Genomic DNA, 24,284 nt, shown 5'->3' on the forward strand with positions numbered 1-24,284 from the left:
GAAATGGCTTCCAGAAGGATTTCTTAACAGTCTTGCTAGGGAGCTGAGGTTGACCTGCCTGTTGACTTCCTGGTACTTCCTGTTTGTGATGTTTTGCTTGGTCTGGTTGTTAGTAACTTACCCCAATTGGCATGACCTGTTGGGGGGGATGAGAGAGCAGCCTCACATTGTTTAGCTGTCTTGGTATCCATGGATGTGTCTAACCTGGTTTTGTGAACTCGTGTCTGATTAGATTATATGCTTTGTGTGTCTGTTTTCCTCTACTGTGGCTAGTGGCTACTCCTACAGACTCCACTAGTAATTTTGAGGGCTTGGGAGGTCTGAGGGTAAACTGTACCACTGAAAACAGAGATAAAGACATTACCTTTGTCACTAGGCCTCCAGTTTGAGGCATACTTTGTGTAAATAGACTTTACTGCATGATAGTTAACTCCTTGCAAGTACCTCTACTAATCTGTTTTCTTTACTCTCCAGCTGCTCTAGAGGGGTTATGCTCAGCCTCAGTCATCTATCATTATCCTGGTGGTACTGGAGGTAAAGTTGGATCTCGCAGGGCACAAGGAGGTTCTCTTTCTGCTGAGGCAGGCAACAGGCACAGACCAGGTAAGGATGAGATGTCATTGTTTTAATCTCTTGGCCACCACTGAACATCTGAAAATTTCCTTCCTTCTTCCTAACCCCTAAAAATTAGGGGGAAGGAATTGTAAAGGGGGTGGGGGGTAAAAAGGAAAAAACAAAGTATAACACACGTGTTGAGATAAAGACAGTTTAATAGGACAGAAAAGGAAGATGTTAACAGTAGTATACAAAACAAGTGATGCACAGCGCCGTTTCTCACCACTCAAAACTGATGCTCAGCTAGTTCCCAAGCTGCGATCCCACTTCTCAGGAAGAGGGGAAGCTGTTTATGACATCAGATTGTATGGAAGGCCTTGGTTCTGTGTAAGCACTGCTCAGCATTAACAAAAACATCCATGTGTTATCAACACTGGTTTCAGCACAAATCCAAAACATAGCCCTGTACCAGCTACTATGAAGAAAATTAACTCTATCCCAGTGCAAACCAGCACAGTCTCTTACATATCCCATAGGAAATTTTGGACAAACCCAAGATTTTATTTCCCTGCATCCTGTAATGACTCCCATACCCCTGTAGACAGTAACCCTCCCCAGTCTTTAAGGTTGTCTGGAGAGCTGCTCATGTTACCTGACCTTGATGGGCCTCACCCCTGGATAGCACTGTTTGCTTTGATTAGGTTATTGGGGTTCAGCTGACTATTGTGGTTCCTCAAACTCTCCTTTGAGTTTTGGGGATGAGATTTTAATTGCCTAATTGAACACTTGCTATTTGGTGTTAAGGTTCCTGAGAGTTTCTGTGTCTTCCAGGAAAGACTGGTTAGGGTCATGCAAGAAAAAAAATACTGATTATTGTTATCTAGACAGGCCTTTGGTCTAACTCATCACAGCTGTTTCTGTGTACTCAGGTTCTTACACAGTGCTGAAACAAACAAACTGGGTTTAAGTGCTGGTATAAGTACTCTTCTGTGCAATGTGATCAAAATTACTTCCTTGATCTTAAAAAAAAAAAAAATCATTTATAAACCACAGTCTAGTAAATACTTGCTTTTTATTATCTTAATTACAAACTCTGTAAGTTGATACCAGGTAATTGTGACAGTAAAATGACCTTGTTTCAGTAGAGAATACAGATTTTTTTCATCTAATACCCAGTCATTAAAATCTGTGCATTTGGTCCTATGGCCTGTGAGTACTTTTTATGTTGGCTTTTATAATATAATTTCATACAGTTACTGACCTTTGTCCACTTTTCAATGAATATTTAACAGTAGCTGTTGCAATCTGTCTATAGTGGCTGCTCCTTGTTATTCTAGAAGGTAACAAGTCACAGCTATCAGAACAATTTGATAAAATATATTTTGGCTGTATTATTGCTGCTTCTCTATACAAGTTGTCTTGCAATTCAAAATCCTGTTTGCAGAGTTGCTAATGTGGTTTTATTTTAAAAAAGATGTTTTAGTTTCATATGACAAGATTTTTCAAAGGACTTTTGTGTGAAGAAGAGCTGATTACAGGATTTTTGTCATCCCTTCTGGATGAAAATGTTACTTAATGGTTCGTTAACTATTGCTCCTTAGCTCTAGTCGTGATCTCTTCATGTTTTGAGATCTGAACTGCTGAACTCTGTCTAGCCAAACAGCCATTGTTGTGATATGTTTTTACTAAAAGGTTTTCTGAAAATTGATTTTAAATACTTTTTTTGTGTGTGTGTGACTCTGCAGTGCCTTTCCTTTAAAATCTTTTCAAACTACACTTTTGTTTATAATCCCCTTTGTTATAATTAATTTTGTGAAGCTAATATTTAATCTGAGGAACAAATTCCAGGGTATCTTTCTGTAGAGTGGGTCAAAACAAAACATCTTTCCACATTCTGCACAAATCAAGGATTGCCTTGGATCTGATATTCAATCTCTGCTTACTTCTGAGGCATATAGATGTGAGAATTACCTTATTTCCTCCTGATGTGCCTGGAATCACACCTCTTCTTGTACCTGTGCTTCAGCCATGACAGGATGTGGTTTCTTGGCATTGCCTTTTGCATCCAGACCTGGTCAAGAGTAACATCTTTCCCTTGAATCTTCTGTGACTTCCACCATTTGGCATTGTTAGGCTATAGCATGGAACCTGGCTGCTCAGAAAAATGTTACAATGTCTGCTTTATTTAAGGACATCTCTGGAGAGAGAAGTATTAGTATAATAATACAGAATGCAGGCTTAAGAGGGCAGAGTTATAGGGGTTTTGTTGGGGGGTAGGTTCATTTTTCCTGCTAAGCAGAATTGAAATACATTCCGTAACGATCTGTAACCTTCAGAATATCATCTGGGGTTTTTTTTTTGTGTGTTGGTGCACCCTTCAACTTGGTTTGAAACTCTTTTGATAGGAATAATGCACTCAGAATAGAATTAGTCACTAACACAGTGTTTAATATACTTGCCTGACAGAGGAGACATGGAATCTTGCCTGGTCCCAAGGCAGGTTTCTTCCCTGATCGTTGCCCTGAGCCCTTAGACTGCAGCATCTTGCTGATGGTGAAAAGGGAAGTTTGAAGTGTGACTTTTTGTGTTCCTAGAACATTTTTTTTCGTAGGGGGAGTGCTTTGGGCTGTGTCCCCTTGAATGGCTGGGTTTCTCTCTGCAGCCTTCAGTGTAAAAGAAGATTTTGAAGTTCCTTAGCTCATGTTGGCCAGGAAGCTGGCCGTGGTCTGTTGGCTATGTGATTGGTATGTTGAAGGAGGTGTTTTTAGATTGCTTCATGTTGAGGTTACTAACTGTTTTTATTTTCTCTAATGTGTTTCATTTATTTGAAGCTCTCAGCTCTTAGTTTTGTCACCTGAGTGTCCTCTTTCCTCAGGCAGAATTGGGAAACCTGAGTGAAATGCTGGAATATCTTTTTCATCTGGCTCTAAATTTCTATGTCACTAGTCTGGAGTCTGAGCAAATTAATTGAAGGGGGGTCCTGCTTTGCTCATAAAGCAGTTGTTTGGGCTGCTTAACTCATGGTTTTAACAATTTAATTGCCATATTTATTCAAAGTTGAGAGCAACAAGGTGTTATACACCTTATAGTCCAACTTCTCTACAATACTCTTGGCAACTATTAGTGAACAGGATTTCTTGTTATGACTCAATTATGAATAAAATTTGATGGAGTGAAATTAATGGCGATCGAAAGGGGTACATTTATTTTAAGATGTTATTCTAGAGTATTGTGTACATTAAATGAGCTCCCATAAGGATATTTAAACATTGCAGGACCCGATATTAAAATTGAGTAAGTAGATTGGGATGGAAACTTGCTAACTAAAACAAGTACAAAGAAAAAGGATTTAAATTATACACTGAAAATTCTTCATTTCTTCTTGATGTGTCTTAGAATTCATTGCAAGTTTGTGGGATTTTTACATTTTTTTTTTTACAAAATGAAACTTAACATATGGTGACTACTTGAGTTGTGACTGGTAGTCCTTCAAAATATCAATTTATGATCCTAATAAATCTTATAATTCTGTACAAGCCTGATGTTACTTATAAAACATAAGAGCTTATTTTGTTGGCTGAAAAAAAAAATCATTTTTGTTCCTCCTTTTAGGGGCACAAGAAGTTCTCATTGACCCAGGTACACTATTTTCATGCATGTTTCCAAAATCTTTTCTTTTTATTACTCGCATTTGTTTTGCATTTGTGTAGATAATTACTGCCACTTGCCAAAACTAGTAATGATTCCTGATGCAGAGTTTTTGGCTATAAATATTGAGGAAGAAAAGAGACTGAAGGCACAAAACAATTTATGTAGGTCCATGATTTGTGTCCCTGTAAATTCTAATCAAGGTTGTTTATTCTCATGAGTAGTGAGGATTTACAAATTTTTTTAATCGACAAACCTGAATGTCATATGTAGTCTCATCACTAACAAAGATTTTGATCTTAGCTTCCATAAAACCCCTAAGGTGTTAATCTACAGATGTGCTTGGTATGATTCTTTAAGGTTGGTAAGCATATAAAAAAGTTGCTTTAGCATTTGAGCATGTAAAAGAACATTTTTTTTGTATATATAGAGGGAGTAGAAAGCATCTTTCACAGTAGTTTTTAACTGCTGAGAATTGGGTTCAGCTCACAGAAAGATTTCTCTTCCATCTGAGTAGAGAAACCTCTTGGAGAGATAAATTACCATAGAATCCTACAGATTAAGTAAGATGTAAAATAAGTATAGAGCCTTGCCAAACCTTTGGTGTATGTTTTCAAAGTTTTTTCGACGGCTCTGAAATAAAATGAAATTCTACAAATAAAATTTCCATGTTCTCTGTAATACCTGCCACTTCCTTGGCTTCTATTTTGGATTCTTCTCTCTCATGTGTATAAAGACTTCTGTCTCCTGCTGCCTTCTTATGTAAGAAAACCAATTTCTTACTGTTTTGTCTGAGCCTCAGGTAATTTTCTTTTTTAACATGGAAGGCTCAGATTTGGTGGCCTCTGTTGCAATTTAACACTCGACTTTCTGTGGTTAGACACAGGGAAGAGAAGTTTTTGTTTTAAATGATTGGAAGAGAAGGTCACTGTTGTAATAATTAGTTTATATACAAAAAAGAGCACTTCATTTTTTTCCTTAGGTCTACATTATAAATTCATATTTTAAAATAGAACAGGGAATAATTCCAATTTTGAACTTGCATACTCAGATATGGCTATAATCTACTTTTGGCAGTATATTTTATTCATAGTCTAAATACTTAGATAAGAGTAGAAAACAAATACATTCATAATATTTTATCAAGTGAAAGATTATTTCATGTCTGGTGGTTTATGATTTAATCCATTTTTCATTTGCACGCTTGAAAATAGCATAGTGAAGAGAACTAGCATCTTTTAGGCAGGACATGATTTCTTCTTTCTGTGTATGCTTTGGTCAGACCTCCAAACCAGCATACCTAGTTTTTTTCTTAGATAGTTCATATCTGTTAAAAGTCCTTCTGCTCGTTTCTTACCCTGTTCTAGGTGCGCTGACTTCAAATGGCATCAATGCAGATACGAGCGCTGAGATAGGACGTGCCAAGAATTGCCTTAGTCCTGAAGACATCATAGACAAATATAAAGAAGCCATTTCTTACTATGGCAAGGTAATCCTACTTATCTGAGACAACTGCATTGAAGTTCTCATGAATAATGAACTACTGTGGTTTTGGTTTCAGAGGATCTTCTAAAGCACGTGCAGTACAGTTTCTAAAGCAGATAATGGAAGGTATAGGAACAATTTATACTACCAAACCAAGTGCTTGATTTAGAGACTGGGAATCTTAGAATTTTGCTCAAAGACAACAGCTAAACCAGCAATGTGCTGAGGAAACTATTTACTGTGCCTGTAAAAACCTGGAGGTTTGGTATTAATTGTTTTATAGACAAAAATAAGGTTTACAAACACATCAGGCAGAAGTGTTAGCTATTTCAGTGGCTCCTGGGGGGCATCAAAAGGAGTGTGGCCAGTAGGTCAAAGGAGGTGATACTCCCCCTCTACTCTGCCCTGGTCAGGCCCCACCTGGAGTATTGTGCCCAGTTCTGGGCTCCCTGGTAGAAAAAAGACAGGAATCTCCTGGAGAGAGTCCAGCAGAGGGACATGAAGGTGATTAAAGGCCTGGAGCATCTCCCATATGAGGAAAGGCTGAGTGAGCTGGAGCTGTTCAGCCTTGAGAAAAGGCAGCTATGAGGGGGTCTGATCAATGTCTATAAATATCTTGAGTGGGACACAGGGGGAAATGGCCAACCTCTTTTCAGTGGTCTTTGGGGACAGGACAAGGGGCAATGGCCTCACGTTGGAGCACAGGAAGTTCCACACCAATATGCAGAAGAACTTTTTCCCAGTGAGGGTGACAGAGCCCTGGGACAGGCTGCCCAGGGGGGTGTGGAGTCTCCTTCTCTGGAGATATTCAAGACCCATCTGGACACTGACCTGTGTGACCTGTCCTAGGGAGCTGCTTTGGCAGGGGGGTTGGACTTGATCTCTTGAGGTCCCTTCCAACCCCTACAATTCTGTGATTCAGGGTTTAACTATTCCAGGTGTTTATGGTCCTTAATGCATCCATCATCAACCCCGGTGCTGCTTTAATGTGTTGTGTAAGCTGAGCACTTACTGACTGAGCCTGCTGGAATGATCTTTGGGGAATTCAGAAATTTATGAAGAGGTTGCTGATGATGGATGTGATTTTACAGGATTGTTCAGGCAGGTTGTATTTAGAGTATGCAGAGAGGTAGGGAGTCATGGGGGAAATGTGAATGACAAATGTTCTTAAAAGCAGATTTTGAAAAATTAAACAGTTTTCAGCTCTACTGGAGGTTTTTTTTAGGAGTTTTGCGTAAATGCTCAGCACAGGAGATAGGCACGTTTGCATTCACAATATGAAGAGAAAAAAAAGACTTCATACTGTCACAATAGTTACTCAGTATCCACATCAACATTAAAGATAAGTTTAATTTATCACAGGGTAGTTATTTGTGCTTTAATCACCTCTTAATTTCAGATGCATCTGTTGTTTGATATAGAAAGTATCTTTAGACTAAGCTATATAAACACAATCTGGCATTTCCATGTCTGTGTTGAATGCTCTCCAAATGACGAAATTGTGTGCATGAGTTAATTTATGGTCAGGGGCAATGAAAGGTGATAGTTTGAGGTGATAGTTTGAGGGATAGTTTCAGATAAATTTGAATCCATCAATTTAACAGTAATTCTCAAGTATGCATTCAGCTTTTTATGTTACCTTAAGGGTAAGTTGCTCAACTAGATATGGATGAATCCTTTAGAAGTGTAAAATTATTGGACTTTGTTGGACTTGGGGCAGGATATTTATATTTTGATTATAATAATATACACTATGCTTTCAGCAAGTAATAACTATGCTTCACTTGCAAATTAGAAAGAGCTTTGTCTTGGAATTAATCTCTATCTTTTCAAGACAAGCATAGTTATATTCTGTCGCTTCAAGACCTCTGGATACAGTAACTCCTAGCTCTAATGCTGAGGAAGCAACACTTTCTACTTACTTTTTAATGTTATCACTGGTGCTTAAGAAACGTTTGTAGCATCTTCTACAATGGATTAAATCTCCAGTGATTTATTTTTGCCAATATAAATGCACAGGAGAGAAATATGTATCTGCTTTGATGGAGTAACTCTTGCATTTTGTTCTGAGCTTTATTTACCCCATTAGATTTCAAATGTGATAAATACCTTTACAGAGCTTAACTTCAGCAGGAGATAGTTTTGACTCAAATATCCAGTATGTAGTGGTTTCGTGCTGTCTGGAGGCCAGATGCCCACCAAAGTTGGTCTTTCACTCCCCTTTTCAGCTGGACAGGTGAGAAGATATATATTGAGAGGCTTAGGAGTGGAGACAAGGACAGGGAGAGATCATTGTGCTATCAGCATCGTGGGAAAAACAGACTCAACAGTACTAAAAACACCCCAACACATCTCATTTATTACAATAGACCACATGCACACGGAAACCAGAGTTGGATACTGATAAGTACAACCAGATCTTAAAGTACCTCCCCCCACCCCTGCCTTCTTTGTGACTCAACTTTATTGATGATTTCTTTCTTTCCTTTCTTCCTCCCAGGTGTCATGGGGGCAAAGGGAAATGGGGGTTTTGGTCAGTTCCTCACTAGTTATTTTCCTTCTTAGACAGGGGGGTGGTGGGGTTGGGGGGTGGGGTGGGGGGTGTGTGTGCATTCATCACACTCTTCTCCTGCTCCAGCATGAGGTCCCACCCACAGGAGACAGTCCTCCACAAACTTCTCCAGTGTGAGTCCTTTCCCACAGGGCTTCAGCTCTTCACCAACTGCCCCAGTGTGGGTCACTGCTATGGGGTGCAGTCATAAAATCACAGAATGCCTCTCAGGCCCAGACTGCTCCAGTTTGTTCCCCCAAGGAGTCACAAGTCCCCCCAGAAAACCTGCCCTGGCAGGGACCTCTCTCTCCACGGGCTGTAGGACCAGAACCTTGCCATGTAAACCCACACAGAATATCACTTTTGCTTGAGGAAATGACCAGCCAAGACTGTTTAAAGAAAACAGGCTGTGTTTGTCTAAGTTCAACCAGATGAAAGCGCATCTACATTGTCTCCTGCTTTTCTTAAGCTAAATAACTGAAACAGTCATTACAGAAAATGTTTTGTAAATTAATACTAGAAAAAACAGAATTGTTTTTAATTCAGTGATACTTTTAACTAAAGAGAAAAGGGGTGCAGTAAAATGGAAGGTCTGTGTCTATAGCTTCCTGTGCTGTATAGTGTACTTTATAATAAGCAGAAAAAAGCAAAATTAATTTGTTGTTCACTGTGATAGAACAGTGCAGGTTGTGATGAATTACTGTAAACCTGACCTTTTTGTTTACATACCTATTACACTGTGAAGGTGGAATTTATTTCTTTGTTGCAGGCTCACTACCCACACCCACCATATATATATATATATAAAGTTATCCAAAATGATACTAATGTTCACGTTTTTTCTCCTTGTCTCAACTCTCAGACTGAAGCTGTGCTGTGCCTCAAAATAAGAGGAGGGAGTGAAGAGGCTGAAAACTGTTGTTTTGCATAATAACATTGTAGATGACACCTTAATTTTCACTTGGGCATATGTGATAATTTAACAATATAGTCACTAGCATTAAAGAATTCTGGATCTGTAAGATGTGACAGCTGATTTATGTGTTGTGCAGGAACACTTATAACAACTAACAGGTGCAATGCTTTAATATTATTTTAACTTTCTCCCTCTTCAAGTACAAGAATGCTGGTGTGATTGAACTGGAAGCCTGTGTGAAGGCAGTGAGAGTTCTTGCAATACAGAAAAGGAGCATGGAAGCCTCTGAGTTTCTGCAGAATGCAGTTTATATCAACCTTCGCCAGGTCAGTGTGGAACTCCAGTTATATTCTCCTCTTGTTTGACAGATTATACTGAAGTGTGAAAATTAGTTAAATTCAGGAGACTCCAGTTTATTTTCTGTAATGCTTCCTTCCTTCTCACTAGGACTTCTGAGGATTTTCCTGTCTGTGAGTCTGGTTTAAAAGGTATCCAGAGTTTATCTAAAAACATGAGGACTTAGTTTGAGATTAAAGACTCTTGGTTATTATCCTTAGATGTTGCACTGGGGAAAAACAACTGCTTGGGACAGATCTGAAGTGGATCTTTTTTCCTTGATTGTATCTTGTTCAATGAAACTGTGTGCAAATAGGGAATGACCTGTTGCAGAGTGAGCTTAAGAGTCTGATTAATGGTGTTAATGAATTGAATTTTTGTTACATAGTGTGAATTCTTGGGTAGGCCAAATCAGGATGGAATTCAGAGGAGAATACACAACCACAAAACTTGGCAGCTAGTCAGCATGCAACCCGTGCCCTGATCAAAGCTTGCCTCAGCCAGATCTAATAGCCCTAAAGAGAAACAGTTATGATTCCTGATGAAATGCATCTAGTGAAAAAGCATGGTGAGAAGGCATCATGGTTTTTGTCATCTGCTGTATTTGGAGAGAACCAGAGAAAGGTGTTCTTGAGGCTCTGCTGCTTTTTCTCCTAGCTGGCTGGTTTCTTTCTCTCTGCTTTGTTTTTCCCCTAAAATAACTTTGAACTTGATGTATGCCACCGGCTGTTGACCCTACAGATAGAACTTCATGCATGGAAAGCCTGCCTCAGTGTGCATTGTCATGCTATATAAAATATAGTCTATAAATGCCAGCTCTCCCATTGTCTAGAAAACCTTGAAATAATAATCAGGTATATTCTGTATTTTTGTTGTAGCTTAGTCAGAATTTAGGAAGTTAATGCAGTTATCATCTGGAAACATGCAGCAAAGTGTTTCACACTGTTTGTCACAGCCTTCTCCTGTAAAAGCTGGCAGGATACAGAATGGGTGGGTGGTCTGCAAGATAGGTAGGAAATTGGCTAACAGACCAAACTGGGCGTCAGCTGTATCTCCTCCTATCATTATGCCACTGTAGAAGCTGAGTATATGGTGTCTTCAAGCTGAAAGAGAATAGGTTTAAGTTAGACATTAGGAAGAAATTCTTTATTGTGAGGGTGGTGAGGCACTGGAACAGGTTGTCCAGAGAAGTTGTGGCTGCCCCCTCCCTGGCAGTGTTCAAGGCCAGGTTGGATGGGGCTTTGGGCAACCTGGGCTAGTGGAGGGTGTCCCTGCCCATGGCAGGGGTGTTGAAATTAGATGATATTTGGGGTGTCTTCCAATCCAAGCCATTCTTAAGTTAGGTGACAGTGATTTTCCTCTTGCAGGTGGGTAGAATATCAACACACCAATATTCAGCAACAGAATAAACACCTCACAGGATAAAGTTTATGCCTCTGAACAGGAAAACTAGTTTCTTTTCATGTATTCAATCTTCTACTCAGTCTACTAATGTTATGTAATTAGTGTTTTCTGATTATAAGAGAGCTGCAGGGTAATAAGATTTATCTTTGCATCCAGTTATCAGGAATAAATTGTAACATCTAATTACAAAGGCAGTGAGATTATAGAATTTTAATGTAGGAAGGAATAATTAAAAACAAATAAAAAGCTACCCTCTTGAAAGCCAGTCTTACAACAAGCCTGTGAAAAAACTGCTCAGTTGCTTGGATAGTGAACTACAGACTTTGGAGGTGCAATCTGCAACCTGGTTTGTTATAGCAGTTAAACAAAATTTAACTGTATAGGAAAGATCCTGTGCTTCAGGTGTTGGAGTTCTGCATGGATGAACAAGGAGTTCCTGGGCACACAAAATAGGAGGCCTACAGAGGGTGGAAGCAAGGGCAGGTGTCCTGGGAGGAATGTGGAGAAGCTGTCCAAGCAGCCAGGAACTAGGTTAGGAAAGCTAAAGCCCTGATAAAATTAAATGTGGCCAGGAATACAAAGGCCAACAAGAAAAGCTTCTCTAGGTATGTTGGTCATAAAAGGAAGGAAAGTAAAAATGTGGGTCGTCTCCAGAAGGAAAAGTGAGTTTGGGTTACCTGGGGTATGGAGAAGGCTGCCATACTCAATGACTTTTTTGCATCAGTCTTCACCAGCAAGTGCTCTAGCAATACTGCCCACATGAAGAAGGCAAAGACAGGGACTGGGAGGATGAGGAACTGCTCAGTGCAGGAGATTGGGTTTGAGAACATCTAAGGAACCTGAAGGTGCACGAGTCCATGATGAGATGTATCCTTGGGCCTTGAGGGGACTGGCAGATGAAGTGTCTAAGCCACTTTATAGAATATTTGAGAAGTTTGGGGTAAGTTTCTGCTGACTGGAAAAGGGGAAACATGGCCCACATTTTTAAGCAGGGAGAAAAGGAAGACCTGGGAGCCATAAGGTAGTCAGTGTCACCTCTGTCTGACAAGATCATGGAGCAGATCCTCCTGGAAACTATGCTCAACACGTGGAAAATAAGGAACAGATTGGTGATAGCCAATCTTGCTTCACTGAAGCTGAATTGTGCCTGACAGATTTGGTGGCCTTCTGTGGTGGGGTAACAGTGTCAGTGGATAAAGGAGGTACAACTGCTGTTATCTACCTGGACTTGTGCAGAGTGTTTGACACTGTCCCACACAACATGCTTGTCTCTAAATTGGAGGCATGGATTCAACAGGTGGACCACTTGGTGGATAAGGAGTTGGCTGGATGGTCACATTCAGTTGTGGTCAGTGGCTTAATGTCCATGTGGAGAACAGTGGTGAGGGGCATTCCCCAGGGCTTGGTACTGGGAATGGTACTGTTCAACATCTTTGTTGGTGACATGGACAGTGGGATCAAATGCACCCTCAGCAAGTTTTCTGATGACACCAAAAGTGTGTAGTATGGTTGACTGGCTGGAGGGAGGGGATGCCATCCAGAGGGTCCTTGGAAGATAGAGCCACAAAGATGTTCAGAGGGCTGAAGCACCTCTCCTATGAATACAGGCTAAGAGAGTTGGGCTTATTCTGACTGGAGAAGAGAAGGGTCTGGAGAGACCTTACAGCACCCTTCTGGTACCTAAAGGTGCCTGTAGGAAAACTGGGAGAAAACTGTTCAGAAGGGCATGGAGTGACAGGCCAAGGGGTAACGCCTTCAAGCTGAAGGAGGGGAGATTTAGATTAGATACTAGGAAGAAATTATTGGTTTTTGCAGCCACTTTGTAGGCTTTAAACTTTTATAAATTTGTAAGGTCAGGAAAGATGTTTGTGGATGCAACATTAATGGCCTGCAGAATGCTTGCTGGAGGCTTCCCAGGATTAATCTCTTGGAGAGTCTCTGTTTTTAAATTTTATTTTCTTTTCTATCCCTGATGATAATACCTAACTGTTTGTGCTGAGGCAAAACACAGTTTTACTATCGTTCTGGTGATGTAAAACCAGCTTCCTGCAGTTGCAGGAAATATTTGAGTAACTGTGGAAAAATCATTAAGCAACAAGTTAAGTAGGAGTTTTTTTAAAAAACTTATTCAGATATGGTAAGAATAAAAGTTTCTAGGAATCTTTTGCCTCTCTGATCGTTGTTCTGGTTATCAGAGATGGCTCGTAGCTACCTAAATAGCATTTCCCTGCCTCATCTTAAAAATTTAGTTTCCATAGCTCTGTCAACATTGACAGTATTATGAGGAACAGCTTTTGCTAGGGTTTTTTTTTCATGTATTTCTAACTTTAGTAGGTGATGTGTGCTCATGCCCTTTTCAACTCTGCTACCACAATTTTTCATTGTGCTTTTTAAAAAAGACATAAATAGAAACAGAAGGGCAGGGGGGAGGGAAGTGGAGCAGCTTTTTTCTTCTGCTGAAGTAGGTAACCTTAATCTGACATGGCATGTTCTTTCAGAACGATGGCTTTTGGGGTTTCTGATAAACTGGTTTAAAATTGTTCTCTGTTTTCTTTTTGGGCTGTGTGCTCTTTGCAGCTGCATCGATTCATGGAAGTGTTCAGCTTGGTGCAGTTGCTTTTCTACAGCTCTTTTTACAGGGACTGGTCCCATATATGGATGGGTGGTATTTTTGCACTGGCCTTTGGTTTGTGTTGTAAATTCTGAGGGGAAATAGTAACTTCACCTTCAAAAATAATATGAAACTTTCTGAAATGACTCGCCAGTCTATCTGGCTGTGTTTCTTCATATGCTAAAACCCTAAGATTTGATCAATCAGATAAGGTTCTGATAACTATAGGCTTCTTTGAGGTCTCTCATAAACCTGTGTCCAAAATTAGAAATGACTTTGGAACGCAGACCTTTTTTAAAAAAAGATGCTTTGAAGATTAATTTATAAGAGCTAATTGTTTTTATAAAAGTTAACCGGTGTGTCTGGCATCTTCCTTTGAATTTGCAAGGCTTTAAATGAAGTTAAATGCACAGAAACCACCAATTGATACTTTCAGCTTTGAAGAATGAGTGGCAAAAGCACCGTTTCTGTCCTTTAGTGCTATTTTTGCATGAAGTTTGTCATGTTAAACGCCTTTGTAAAACATGTTAGCAGCTTTAGTGTGACTTAAAATACCTTATATTGCTTTTGGTTGTACATAGCAGATACTGTGCAGTAGGTGTCAGCACTGGTTCACCTTCAGAGCTCAGTATCGCTTGTTACTTGTCATGTAGTCTTGAAATAGTTGGTAGCTTCCAGAACTTCTGCAGCAGTTTCTTCTTAGCTCTCTTATTTCAAAGCAAGATTGTCACTGAAAGATTGTCATTCAGAGCAGAGGGGAAAGAATGGTTACTTGGGACTTTTTGTATATGATAAGTTAAAGAAGCATGTGTTGATAGTTACTCATCAGAGTTTGTTTCAACTTTAAGCCTAGCAGGGCTTAACCTTTCACTAATTTCTTCCTCACTAGTTGCCAGTCCACATACCTATAGAGCCACAGAATGGAAATTTTGTGTTTTACAAGATCAGAGACACAGAAAAATCGAGGCAGCAGTTTCTTTGCTTTCACAGCCTGAAAATTCAAGATTAATCATTAGATTTAATCATAAAGGGATGAAAGTGTTTAACTTGGTAAACCAGTAGACTTTGGAAAGGGTTTATTTTTGTGTTCTTATGCACATGAACACCATGTTAAATAGCTTTCATAAAATACACAACTGTTAGTGACCGATGTGGCTGTTTACTTGTTAGTACTACTGACAAATAAAGTTGCTGAAGAACTCTATTTTTGCTGCTTTTGCTAGCTGTTTTACTTGAAGCAAGCTTAAGTTTTCCTGGCAGTAGAAGCTGTCATGACTTGCTCTATACAAAATCCCTGGCCTTCTGTAGTGTTGGAGATACGTCTACAGCATTTTTTTCCCCTCCTGTTGTTATTTTTTTTAAAGAAACTCAGATATGAGCTTTAAAATTTTGATTGAAACCCCTCCTTTTCTCTTCTCCCTTCACATTTCAGCTTTCAGAGGAAGAAAAAATCCAGCGCTACAGCATTCTGTCGGAGCTGTATGAACGTATTGGCTTTCACCGGAAGTCTGCCTTTTTCAAGCGCATAGCGGCGATGCAGTGCGCTGCACCTAGCATCCCAGAACCTGGGTGGAGAGCCTGCTACAAACTACTTTTGGAAACTCTCCCTGGCTATAGCTTATCATTGGATCCTAAAGATTTCAGCAAAGGTAAGTGTCTTTGGGAAAGTATGGGTTTGCGTAGTCGGTCGTAGAATCATAGAATCGTGACGGCCCTAAGTACCTCATCCAGTCTTTCCTTGAACAGCCCAAGGGACAGTGACTCCACCACCTTCCTGGGCAACCTGTTCAAATGCCCAGCCACTCTTTCTGAGAAGAAATTTCTCCTCATTTCTAACCTGAACCTCCCCTGGCACAAGTTGCAGCCATTCCCTCTTGTCCTATCACTATTTCTCTGGGAGAAGAGTCTGATCCCCAGCTCCCCACAACATTTCTCTCAGGGAGCTGGAGAGAGCAGTAACGTCTCCCCTGAGCCTCCTCTTCTCCAGGCTAAACAGCCCCAGTACCCTCAGCTGCTCCTCATCAGCCTTGTGTTCCAGCCCCTTCTCCACCCTGGTTGCCCTTCTCTGGGCATGTTCCAGGGCCTCGATATCTTTCTTGTAGTGAGGGGCCCAAAACTGAACACAGGATTTGAGCTGTGATGTCCCCAGAGCTGAGTATAGGGGTCACTCAACTGACTTTCTGTAACAGATTTCCTTGGGAAATTTCAAATTAAACCGAAGTAATTACCCATCAGAAATGAACTGTGACAAGTAGAGCAGTTCTTTAAAACAACACCTTCACTTCTTACTTAGTGTTGCTTTCAACACTAAGTTTCAAATTTCTGCAAGCTACTGCTGAATATGTTTGTTCTTCTCTTTGCAAGAAATAATTATGCTTTATTTATGAGAGCTTCACTTCTACTTTGTTTCAAAAATGCTTTTTTTTGTTATACACTTTCCAGCACAAAAAAAGTTCATATTTTATTTTGAGCACGTTTTCAATTAAAGTGCCTTCAATTTGCATACCAGATTGTGTTTGTTTTGGTATTATTTGTTCCTTTAATCAAGGAGTGAAAGATTTTACTTGGTTTTGCCTATGGACACACATACATATGTAGATATAATGACACATGTCCTGGTCTTGGCTGCAATAGAGTTAATTTTTTTCCTACAGCTGGTATAGCTCAGTGTTTCAGTCAAATGGGCATTTCATACCATATGATGTCACGTTCAGTATATAACTGGGGGGTGGGGGTGGGCCAGGAGGTGGTTCAGCTCAAGAATTACCCCAACATTAGTTATTGGTTTCAGGTGGTGAGTGGTTTTGCTGTGCATCCCCTGTTTTGTATATCCTCATACTGTTACTTTGCTTTCAGTACAAGATTTGGATTTTGTAATTACCAGTTCCAGCTGGTGATGAATTAAATTACTGCTTAGTATATAAAGAAAACCAAAACCAGTTGGCTTGTGATGGCTTCTAGCTTTTAAAAGCATGAAATGTCTGCTTGCTTTATAGGAACTCACAGAGGATGGGCTGCCGTGCAGATGCGGTTGCTTCATGAACTCGTGTACGCTTCCAGAAGAATGGGTAATCCTGCTCTGTGTGTCAGGCATCTGTCTTTCCTTCTCCAGACCATGCTGGATTTTCTTTCTGATCAAGGTATGATTTTTATTTTTTAAAAGAAAGAGATACTTTCACTTTCTTCTGTCCTATGGTCAAATAATGTGACCTTGTTTTGAAATACAGTTAACTTGAAGTAATGGAGAGCACACAAGTCAGTGAATTCTGTCTGTGTGTGACGTAGTTTGCTGATGGCAATCAATTATGTATACAGTGTTACTGATTTTAAATATTAGTGTTCTGACCTTGATGTGTAGTATCTAAAATAAAATTTCCCTTAACATTTTCCATCTGTAGAGTGACTGTCTCAAACCTAATACTCTATTTCCTCTGTAAATATTAAGAATATAATTGGAGGGCTTAATTTGGGTTTAAAAAAAAAAAGTATTACTTGAAAATACTAGCAGCATTCATATGTGTGTGCTATTAATTAAGAGATTGAGAGGAGTTGAGGTTGAAAAGAAGTGTGTAAATTCAAAAAAGAAGTGTGTATAGTAGTTCAGGTTGAATCTATCAGGAGTTTTCTGAGGAAATATGTTTTCTGATGAAACATTCATAGTCTGGTTAGAGAATTCATCAAAGGGAGTATACACCATCCTGATCTGTGTTTGAGGCACTGAACTTGTAGAAGCTCAACATGATGGAATTGTATTGTACAATGCTTAACTAGGACAGTGGGATTACATATCTGTGGTTTCTTTCAAAAATTTTAATTCAGTGATAAATTTCAGTGGGATTTATTAAATTTGTGAGTGAATGACAATGGAATGAATGTGTCTGCGTATGGCTTTCAGAAATGGTAATGACTTGTGTGAGGACCCTTTTGTGGGAGAGAGCAGAAACCACCTGGAAAAGCTAAAACTTATTACTTATGTTTGTAGTACACTTCTTAGGAAGACTATTTTAAACATGTTTGTTTGTCCCATGACTAATGAGATAGAACTGGTGATGAAAAGTCTTTTAAAAATGTTTTTGAGTCACAGTATGTTAGGCAAAAAGTTCATTTTTTCCACTTCTACAATAAAGAGGATCGGAATAAAATGGTGTAGAGTTTCCCTGCTCCCTCCCCCCCCCCCCCCCCGTTAATTATTGCCAAATGTTTCCCCTTGGTGGCTCCTGTAGCACTTTGCTGGTGAGCTTTAGGTCTTTCCCTGCCAGTATATTCAGTCCCTCATACCAGTAGTGGAAGAAAGACATGAACTGATAAACTGGAATATCATCTTTCTGTCTGGTGATCATTTTTGCTGTCAAAAGGTCCTTGGATTTTCCAGGATGTTTAATGAAGTTATGTTGGATAGTTTGGCTGAAGACAAGGCTTTAAGAACTTCTATGCCTGTCCACATGTAGTATTGCTAATCCATAATCCTAAAAAGGTTTGATAGAGAAGCAACTTTTGTGTTTCTTGTCTTCAGACATTATATGTCTGAGCAAAGCTTCCCATTTCATAACATAACTCTGACATTTAGTGTCTTTGAAAAATCAAACTGAACATTCTCCAATGTGTTTGAAGAGTAGCGGAATCTTTTTATCCTTCTCACCTGAAGACACCCAAAATAGAACTTGCTGTTGTGTTTGAAGTCCTTTATTGATAGAATGTTGCTCAGACATGGTCAGTGGTATCCCAAACTGTCCAAAGCTGACAGGGACATCTTCACTAGATCAGGTTGCTCAGAGCCCCATCAAGCCTGACCTTGAATATCTCCAGGGATGGGACCTCCATAGTGTTATGCTTTAGTTCTTTTCAACCTTCTAGTGAGACAGCAGGCTTCACATCTGAGATCTCTACTGATCTGTCTGTTATGTACTTCAATGAAACTATTGACTCTATGATGATTCTGCCTTGCATGAAACATGCAGAACTAATTTTTCATCTGTTGACCAGTGTTCTGGATGTCTTTATTCTTGAGGTGAGTGTCAGTAGATGATGGGGAGGTAAATATCTGGAAGTACTTCCTGAAATGTCCTAAAGTGCCTTCCTGTCATTCCTGTGCATGGTTCATTTGTACATCATTGGACACCACTATTAGTTCCAGCTGCATCCTCTAGTATGGGACTTTAGGCTAGAAGTTGGTTCCCAAAAATAATTTGGCAGGTGTTTGAGGATTTGGAGGCTAAAATGAACATGCACATTGACTGTCTGACACTGGCTTTACTCATTGGTTTTGGATAGGCAGTAGGCAAAGGTAACAAGATGAATGACAATGTTTTTCTTCTCACCACAGTGGTTATTGATTTTGGATTGTCCTGGTTCTGGTCCACAGCTGTACCAAATTGCATTTTTATGGGGGAGTGATGTCAGGTGGTGTGGAAAACATCCCAGGCTAGCTCAGCTCCCCTGTGCTGGCTGTTTGGGAAGTTAACTCTGGCCTGACCACAACCAGGACATGGATATAGCCTGTATGGTTGTCTGACTTCTCTTGGGACCCTTTAGATGCTTCTCTTGCCAACTGGATTGTCAGCTTTAGCATGGCCTTTGGAGTCTCAAAATGTCTGTTCTGCTGCTCTTATTCCATAGATTAACATAATTACTCTCTTTAGAAACAGAACAATGTTGGCTACCAATCTGAAGAATGGCCACATGGTCTCTCATGTATGTACATGCATACCTTTCAACACCAGAAAGAGAATAGCGCACCTGAAAGACCAAGAATAGTGGATACCATGTAACTCAGAGTCTTTCTGTGATGACCTTTGCTTTTAGTCTTTTCAGCAGTGGCAGTGGCCAAAAATGAATGGGCTAAGTTCCAAGCCATGACCACAAAATGTCTGGCAGATTGGTAAAGAAGTTTTGTGGATCCGGTTGTCACGACTTCTTTGCTCACTGAGTATAAGATTTTGAACAATTTTAGCTTCTTTATCTTTGTACTGATGTCATGAAGGAATTTGTTTTAGCTCTAGCAAATGAATAAAGATATCCTGGGCTTCATTACAAATGCCCTTTTGATAGAGGCATACCCTCCCCAGAGTGGATACTTATTGCCCTGGCCAAGTCATTAATTCTGATGCATGACTTGAAATCTTTAGTGAAAGACTTAACTTGTTATGACACTTCTCTTCAACCAGAGGTCTTGTATGTGATGAAGGACTTAAGGGATTTCCTTGCTGTAGCTGGCTATTTTATTTTCAGAAGCAAACCTTGTCAACGGAGTTCATCAGTCTTCATTAGGAGGGATTTCTGTACGTGGGTTTTCATTTCCAGTATGCCTACTTTATATATTACACACACATACTGGATTGGCTGAGATCATTTCTCAGTCAGGAGTTGTTTTTATGGTTTATCTCTGCATACCATGGCTGTGCATGATCAGTGAGATGATAAACACATAACTCTACCTGAAAAAAATGGCTTTGTTCCTTTCAAAGGTCCTGAGCTGAATTTTCAGAAATGTCCCTAGTTAGGTAAATTTCATTGATGTAATTTTGAACTTCATGGTGGCAGGGTGCAGTGACTATTGGCACTCCAGAATCATGACATGTTGATCCATGCCATGCAAACCTTAGAGGTTTGTAAGTTTGACTCCAGGCTGTTTTCTCATTAAAACAATCTTCCAGAAGATGCTTATTCTCAGCCTGTGCTGACATCATCCTCCGTGATGAAGAATTTCTGCCAAATTTTGTGTTGGATGCTATTTAAGATCCCTTCATCCTCTAGATCAGTTGTGATGGATTTGTCAGTGTTGGCTGGGCAGACCACTTTGATGCCTTGACAGCTTAGAGTTGTTGGTAGTTGGAAAAACAGGGGTTGCATGACAGTGTTCTGAGTTCTCTTTCAGAACATTTTCATCCTCCTTTCAAGATTGCTGTGCTCAGGTACTGGCTGACATGTCAACTGCCAGGGTGAAGACTGTGCCTTGTGCAAAGAACTGATGAGCTTTATTGTTGTGGTTTTGTGTGATGGGATTCTGGTGGAGAAGGGGGGCGCTTCATGGGGGGCTTCTGTAAGAAGCAGCTAGAAGCTTCCCTAGGCCTGGCAGACTGAACACCAGCTGGACTCAAGGCTGGACCCACCACTGACCAAGGCCGAGCCCATCAGTGATGGTCATAGAGCCTCTGGGAATCACATTTAAGAGGGAAAAATCAAGTGGCCACTCTTTGCTGCCAGAGAAAGGGAGTGAGAAGATGTAAGAAACTCTGCAGACACTAAGGATGGGAGGCGACACTGTAGGCACCAGAGAGAAAGATTCCCCTGCAGCATGTGGAGAAGACCACGGTGGAGCAGGTTGTCACCCTGCAGCCCATGGGAGATGATGGGAAGCAGAGACCCCACCTGCAGCCTGTGGATAGCCCCACGCTGGAGCAGGTGGAGACACAGGGAGAATGTGACCCATGTTGGAGCAAGCTCATGGCAGGACCTACAGCCCATGGAGAGAGAGGCCCATGGCAGAGCAGGTTTGCTGGGGGGAATTGTGACTCCTTGGGGGACCAAGCTGGAGAAGTCTGGGCCTGAGAGGCATGCTGTGATTTTATGACTGCACCCCATAGCAGTGACCCACACTGGGGCAGCTGGTGAAAAGCTGAAGCCCTGTGGGAGAGGACTCACACTGGAGAAGTTTGTGGAGGACTGTCTCCTGTGGGTGGGACCCCATGCTGGAGCAGGGGAAGAGTCAGAGGAATGTCCATCCCTCCCCCTTTCCCCCACCTACGCTAAGAAGGAAAACACCTTGTGAGGAACTGTCTGAAACCCCCATTCTCTGTCCCCCCTGTGACACCTGGGGAGGAAGAAGGGAGAGAAATCATGAATAAAGTTGAGTCCATGAAGAAAGGAGGGGTGGGGGGATGTGTTTTTCAAGATTTGGTTGTACTTCTCGTTATCCTGCTCTGGTTTCTGTGAGTGTTGTGTAGTGTAATAAATCAGGGGGGTGGGGAGGGGGACAGTTTGTTCCGTGTTGAGTCTGTTTTGCCCATGACGCTAATTGCGGAATGATCTTTCCCAGTCGTTATCTCCACTCCTAAACCTCTCAATAGATATTTTCTCCCTTGTCCAGCTGAAAAGGGGAGTGACAGAGCAACTTTGGGCATCTGGCCTCTCCTTCTCTACAAAGAAAATCCCCCAAACCTTGTTTATCTTCAGAATTTATGGTTAAGCCTGGCCTGATCGTCATTTGCTCATGTCAGACACCATGTCTGACAACTCTTAAAATAGGCCTTTCTATCTCAGAGCTTGAAAGAAGCTATGCAGTATTTTACAGACATTTTTATTTATAGAATAGATTGCATATGCATTCACTTGGTGAGCTTTAAATTTCAAATTGCTGTGTAGAAATACAGGAAATAAGAAAGAGTATTAAACTGGGCTTGTAAAAATTGTCAGCCAGACCAAAAGCGAATGTGTAAATGCCCACAAGTGTAACCCTTCTACCAAGCCTTTATTGACAGCAGTAAAGACCAGGCTCAATTTCTGAGGATGTTTACTTAAAACATTGCTTTCTATCTCCACCCAAAATCCTGGGAAAAATGAAATCAAGGTACATGGGCATTTGGTGAGTGGTATTTTTCTCTATAGGTTTGACTAAATGGCATTTCACTGGAGAGATGAATAGGAATTATCTATAAACCTCTAAATAGCTGTTGTTACTGTCGAGCATGGTATAATTTAAACCCATCTCTTCTTTTGAGGGACTGCTGGAGCAACTTATAATCATATATATCAGCTAGCTGTATACTGTTCCCTTGTTTAGGTGTTGCTATGACTTTCACTTTTTCCCTGTTTAGACTGCTGGAGCAAGAGTTCTTGAGAGCTTCTGCTCATTTTTGTAGTTGTGGCTGCTCACCATTGCTCCCTTCAGTTTGCTGTTCCTCCTGCCTATTCCCACAGCGGTTGTCCTCTTTTTTTTTTTCCCCTCTTATTCTTTATGTGTAGGTCACAGGAAACAAGATTATAAGTCTTAGAAATAAAATGTAGGATAAAGAAATAGTGATTTCTGATGTTAAAATAAACGAACCACCTTGACTGTAGTGTTAAACTTGGAAAGGAGGAGGTACTTTCTTCCAATTCACTTCTTTACTTTTATGTAAAATGAGTGGTATGTTTGCTGGTAGCATGGACACTGCTTAAGGATGTCATAGTAGATTCTCAGTAAGTGTATTCTCCTTCTGCGTTAAAGTAAGTACTTCACGTTCAATATGAGGGTGGTGGATCTCTGGAACAGGTTACCCATTCCTGGGGATATTCAAGGTCAGGCTAAGCAACCTGATCTAGTGAAGATGTCCCTGCTTACTGCAGGGGGGTTGGACTAGATGGCCTCTAAAGGTTCCTTCCAACCTTACACATTCTGTGATTCTATGATAAAAAATAATGAAAAAGCAAGGGTAGTTAAACAGCAAAATAAATGCAGCTGGGGAATGGGTGTAGTTCACTGTCTAAAAGTGGATGTCATGTCCAAACAGAAAGCAGAAAAGAATATCAACCCTGGCAAGTTAAATGGGGGCGAGGAGGGAAGAGGAGGAACATAAGCCCAGAGAAGATTTTGAGGAATAACTTGCTGAAGTCATGACAGCTAATAACTTCAAATACATTAAAAGCAGGAAGCCTGACAGAACTGAAACGTAAATGAGGTATAGCAGAGATGCTCAGAGAATATTGAGCTGTATCAGAAAATTTTCAGCAAGGTTCTTTTTTTAGGAAGGAAGATTCTGAGGCTTGGTACTCCTCAGAAAATGAATCTGTGGAATTCTTTCAAAATGTAATTAGAAATGGTTTATGGTGAGGAGTGATCTTAACAGTAAAATCAGTAGCAATAAATCTCAGCTATCAGGTAAGGTTCAAAGATTCTAAAGGAATTTAAAAATTGAAGAGTTCACCAACTAAAATAAACTTTTGCAACTAATGTATTTCTTAAATTGCCTTAATTATTATTTCAAAATTAGAAATGACAAGTGTATCTGTATCTTTTTAAGAGTTTGGGAAGGGTTGGAAATTCTTTTGAGTGAGGTAGGTGTGTCTTCATTGTTGATATCTGCATCCTAGTAGTCCTAATGATCCTGACCATCCCAGTGAGTGTTTTGACAAGATTTATCACTCTCTTGACACATTAATGGCTGTCTCAGTACTGACTAGGTATCTACACCTGAGCTCAGTCTTCAACGCTTCTCTTGAAGTAAGGTAAACTTCATTCCATCCTCTGAACCCATTGAGAGCTCTGTAAATTTGATACCTGTAGTAGGTAAGTAGTAAGCAAGTGTAGTAAGTAACAGTAGGCTTATGAATAACTGTGATCTAATGGCAAGGAGATAGAACGGTTTGGATCATCCCTGCTTCAGGCAAAGGTAAACCCATTCTGGGATTGTTTTTGCTGAAGGACCTGGCTGTACTTGGTGGGTAATGCAGAGAGATGGAGAAGTTTGATGTGTACCTAAGAGTCGGGCCATGGAGGAACATCACAACAACCATCAGGTAGATAAGGCTGTTAGGATTGAAGTGGCTCAGGTAGATCTAGACTGACTTTGGTGGGTGTCTGGCCTCCAGCCGTGGCTAAACCACCACAAAGTGTGACATCTTCATATAGATGTTCTTTCCAAGGAATAATGGAGAATTAACATGAGCATGCTTTGGTTAATACAATGTTTCTGAATTCCAAAAAAGCCCCTTTTAACTAATTATTAGAAGATACAGGAGAAGAAAAAAGTAAATGAGCTTATGATGTTGATGAGAAAGGTTATTAGTCAGATGTTGTAGGC

The 24,284-nt window shown here is 40.3% G+C and overlaps 1 protein-coding gene across 5 annotated transcripts in view; it reads left to right on the forward strand.

Annotated features, from left to right (window-relative positions):
• TRAPPC9 (trafficking protein particle complex subunit 9) overlaps window positions 1-24,284 on the forward strand; it is a gene marked incomplete at its 5' end in the record, with an annotated part of 523,282 nt that overhangs the window by 12,825 nt on the left and 486,173 nt on the right. For 3 of the 5 annotated variants that reach the window (XM_084279723.1, XM_084279724.1, XM_084279726.1), the window contains 6 exons: window positions 475-603; window positions 4,168-4,194; window positions 5,571-5,692; window positions 9,356-9,481; window positions 14,939-15,155; window positions 16,503-16,646. In XM_084279723.1, the coding sequence (XP_084135849.1) occupies window positions 475-603; window positions 4,168-4,194; window positions 5,571-5,692; window positions 9,356-9,481; window positions 14,939-15,155; window positions 16,503-16,646 (765 nt within the window). The remainder of the gene's footprint in view (window positions 1-474; window positions 604-4,167; window positions 4,195-5,570; window positions 5,693-9,355; window positions 9,482-14,938; window positions 15,156-16,502; window positions 16,647-24,284) is intronic. The other 2 variants (XM_084279727.1, XM_084279725.1) reach the window with 2 other exon arrangements.

This window comes from Gallinula chloropus (genome assembly GCF_964237585.1).
Source record: "Gallinula chloropus genome assembly, chromosome: 2".
In the NCBI taxonomy this organism is placed as follows: domain Eukaryota; kingdom Metazoa; phylum Chordata; class Aves; order Gruiformes; family Rallidae; genus Gallinula; species Gallinula chloropus.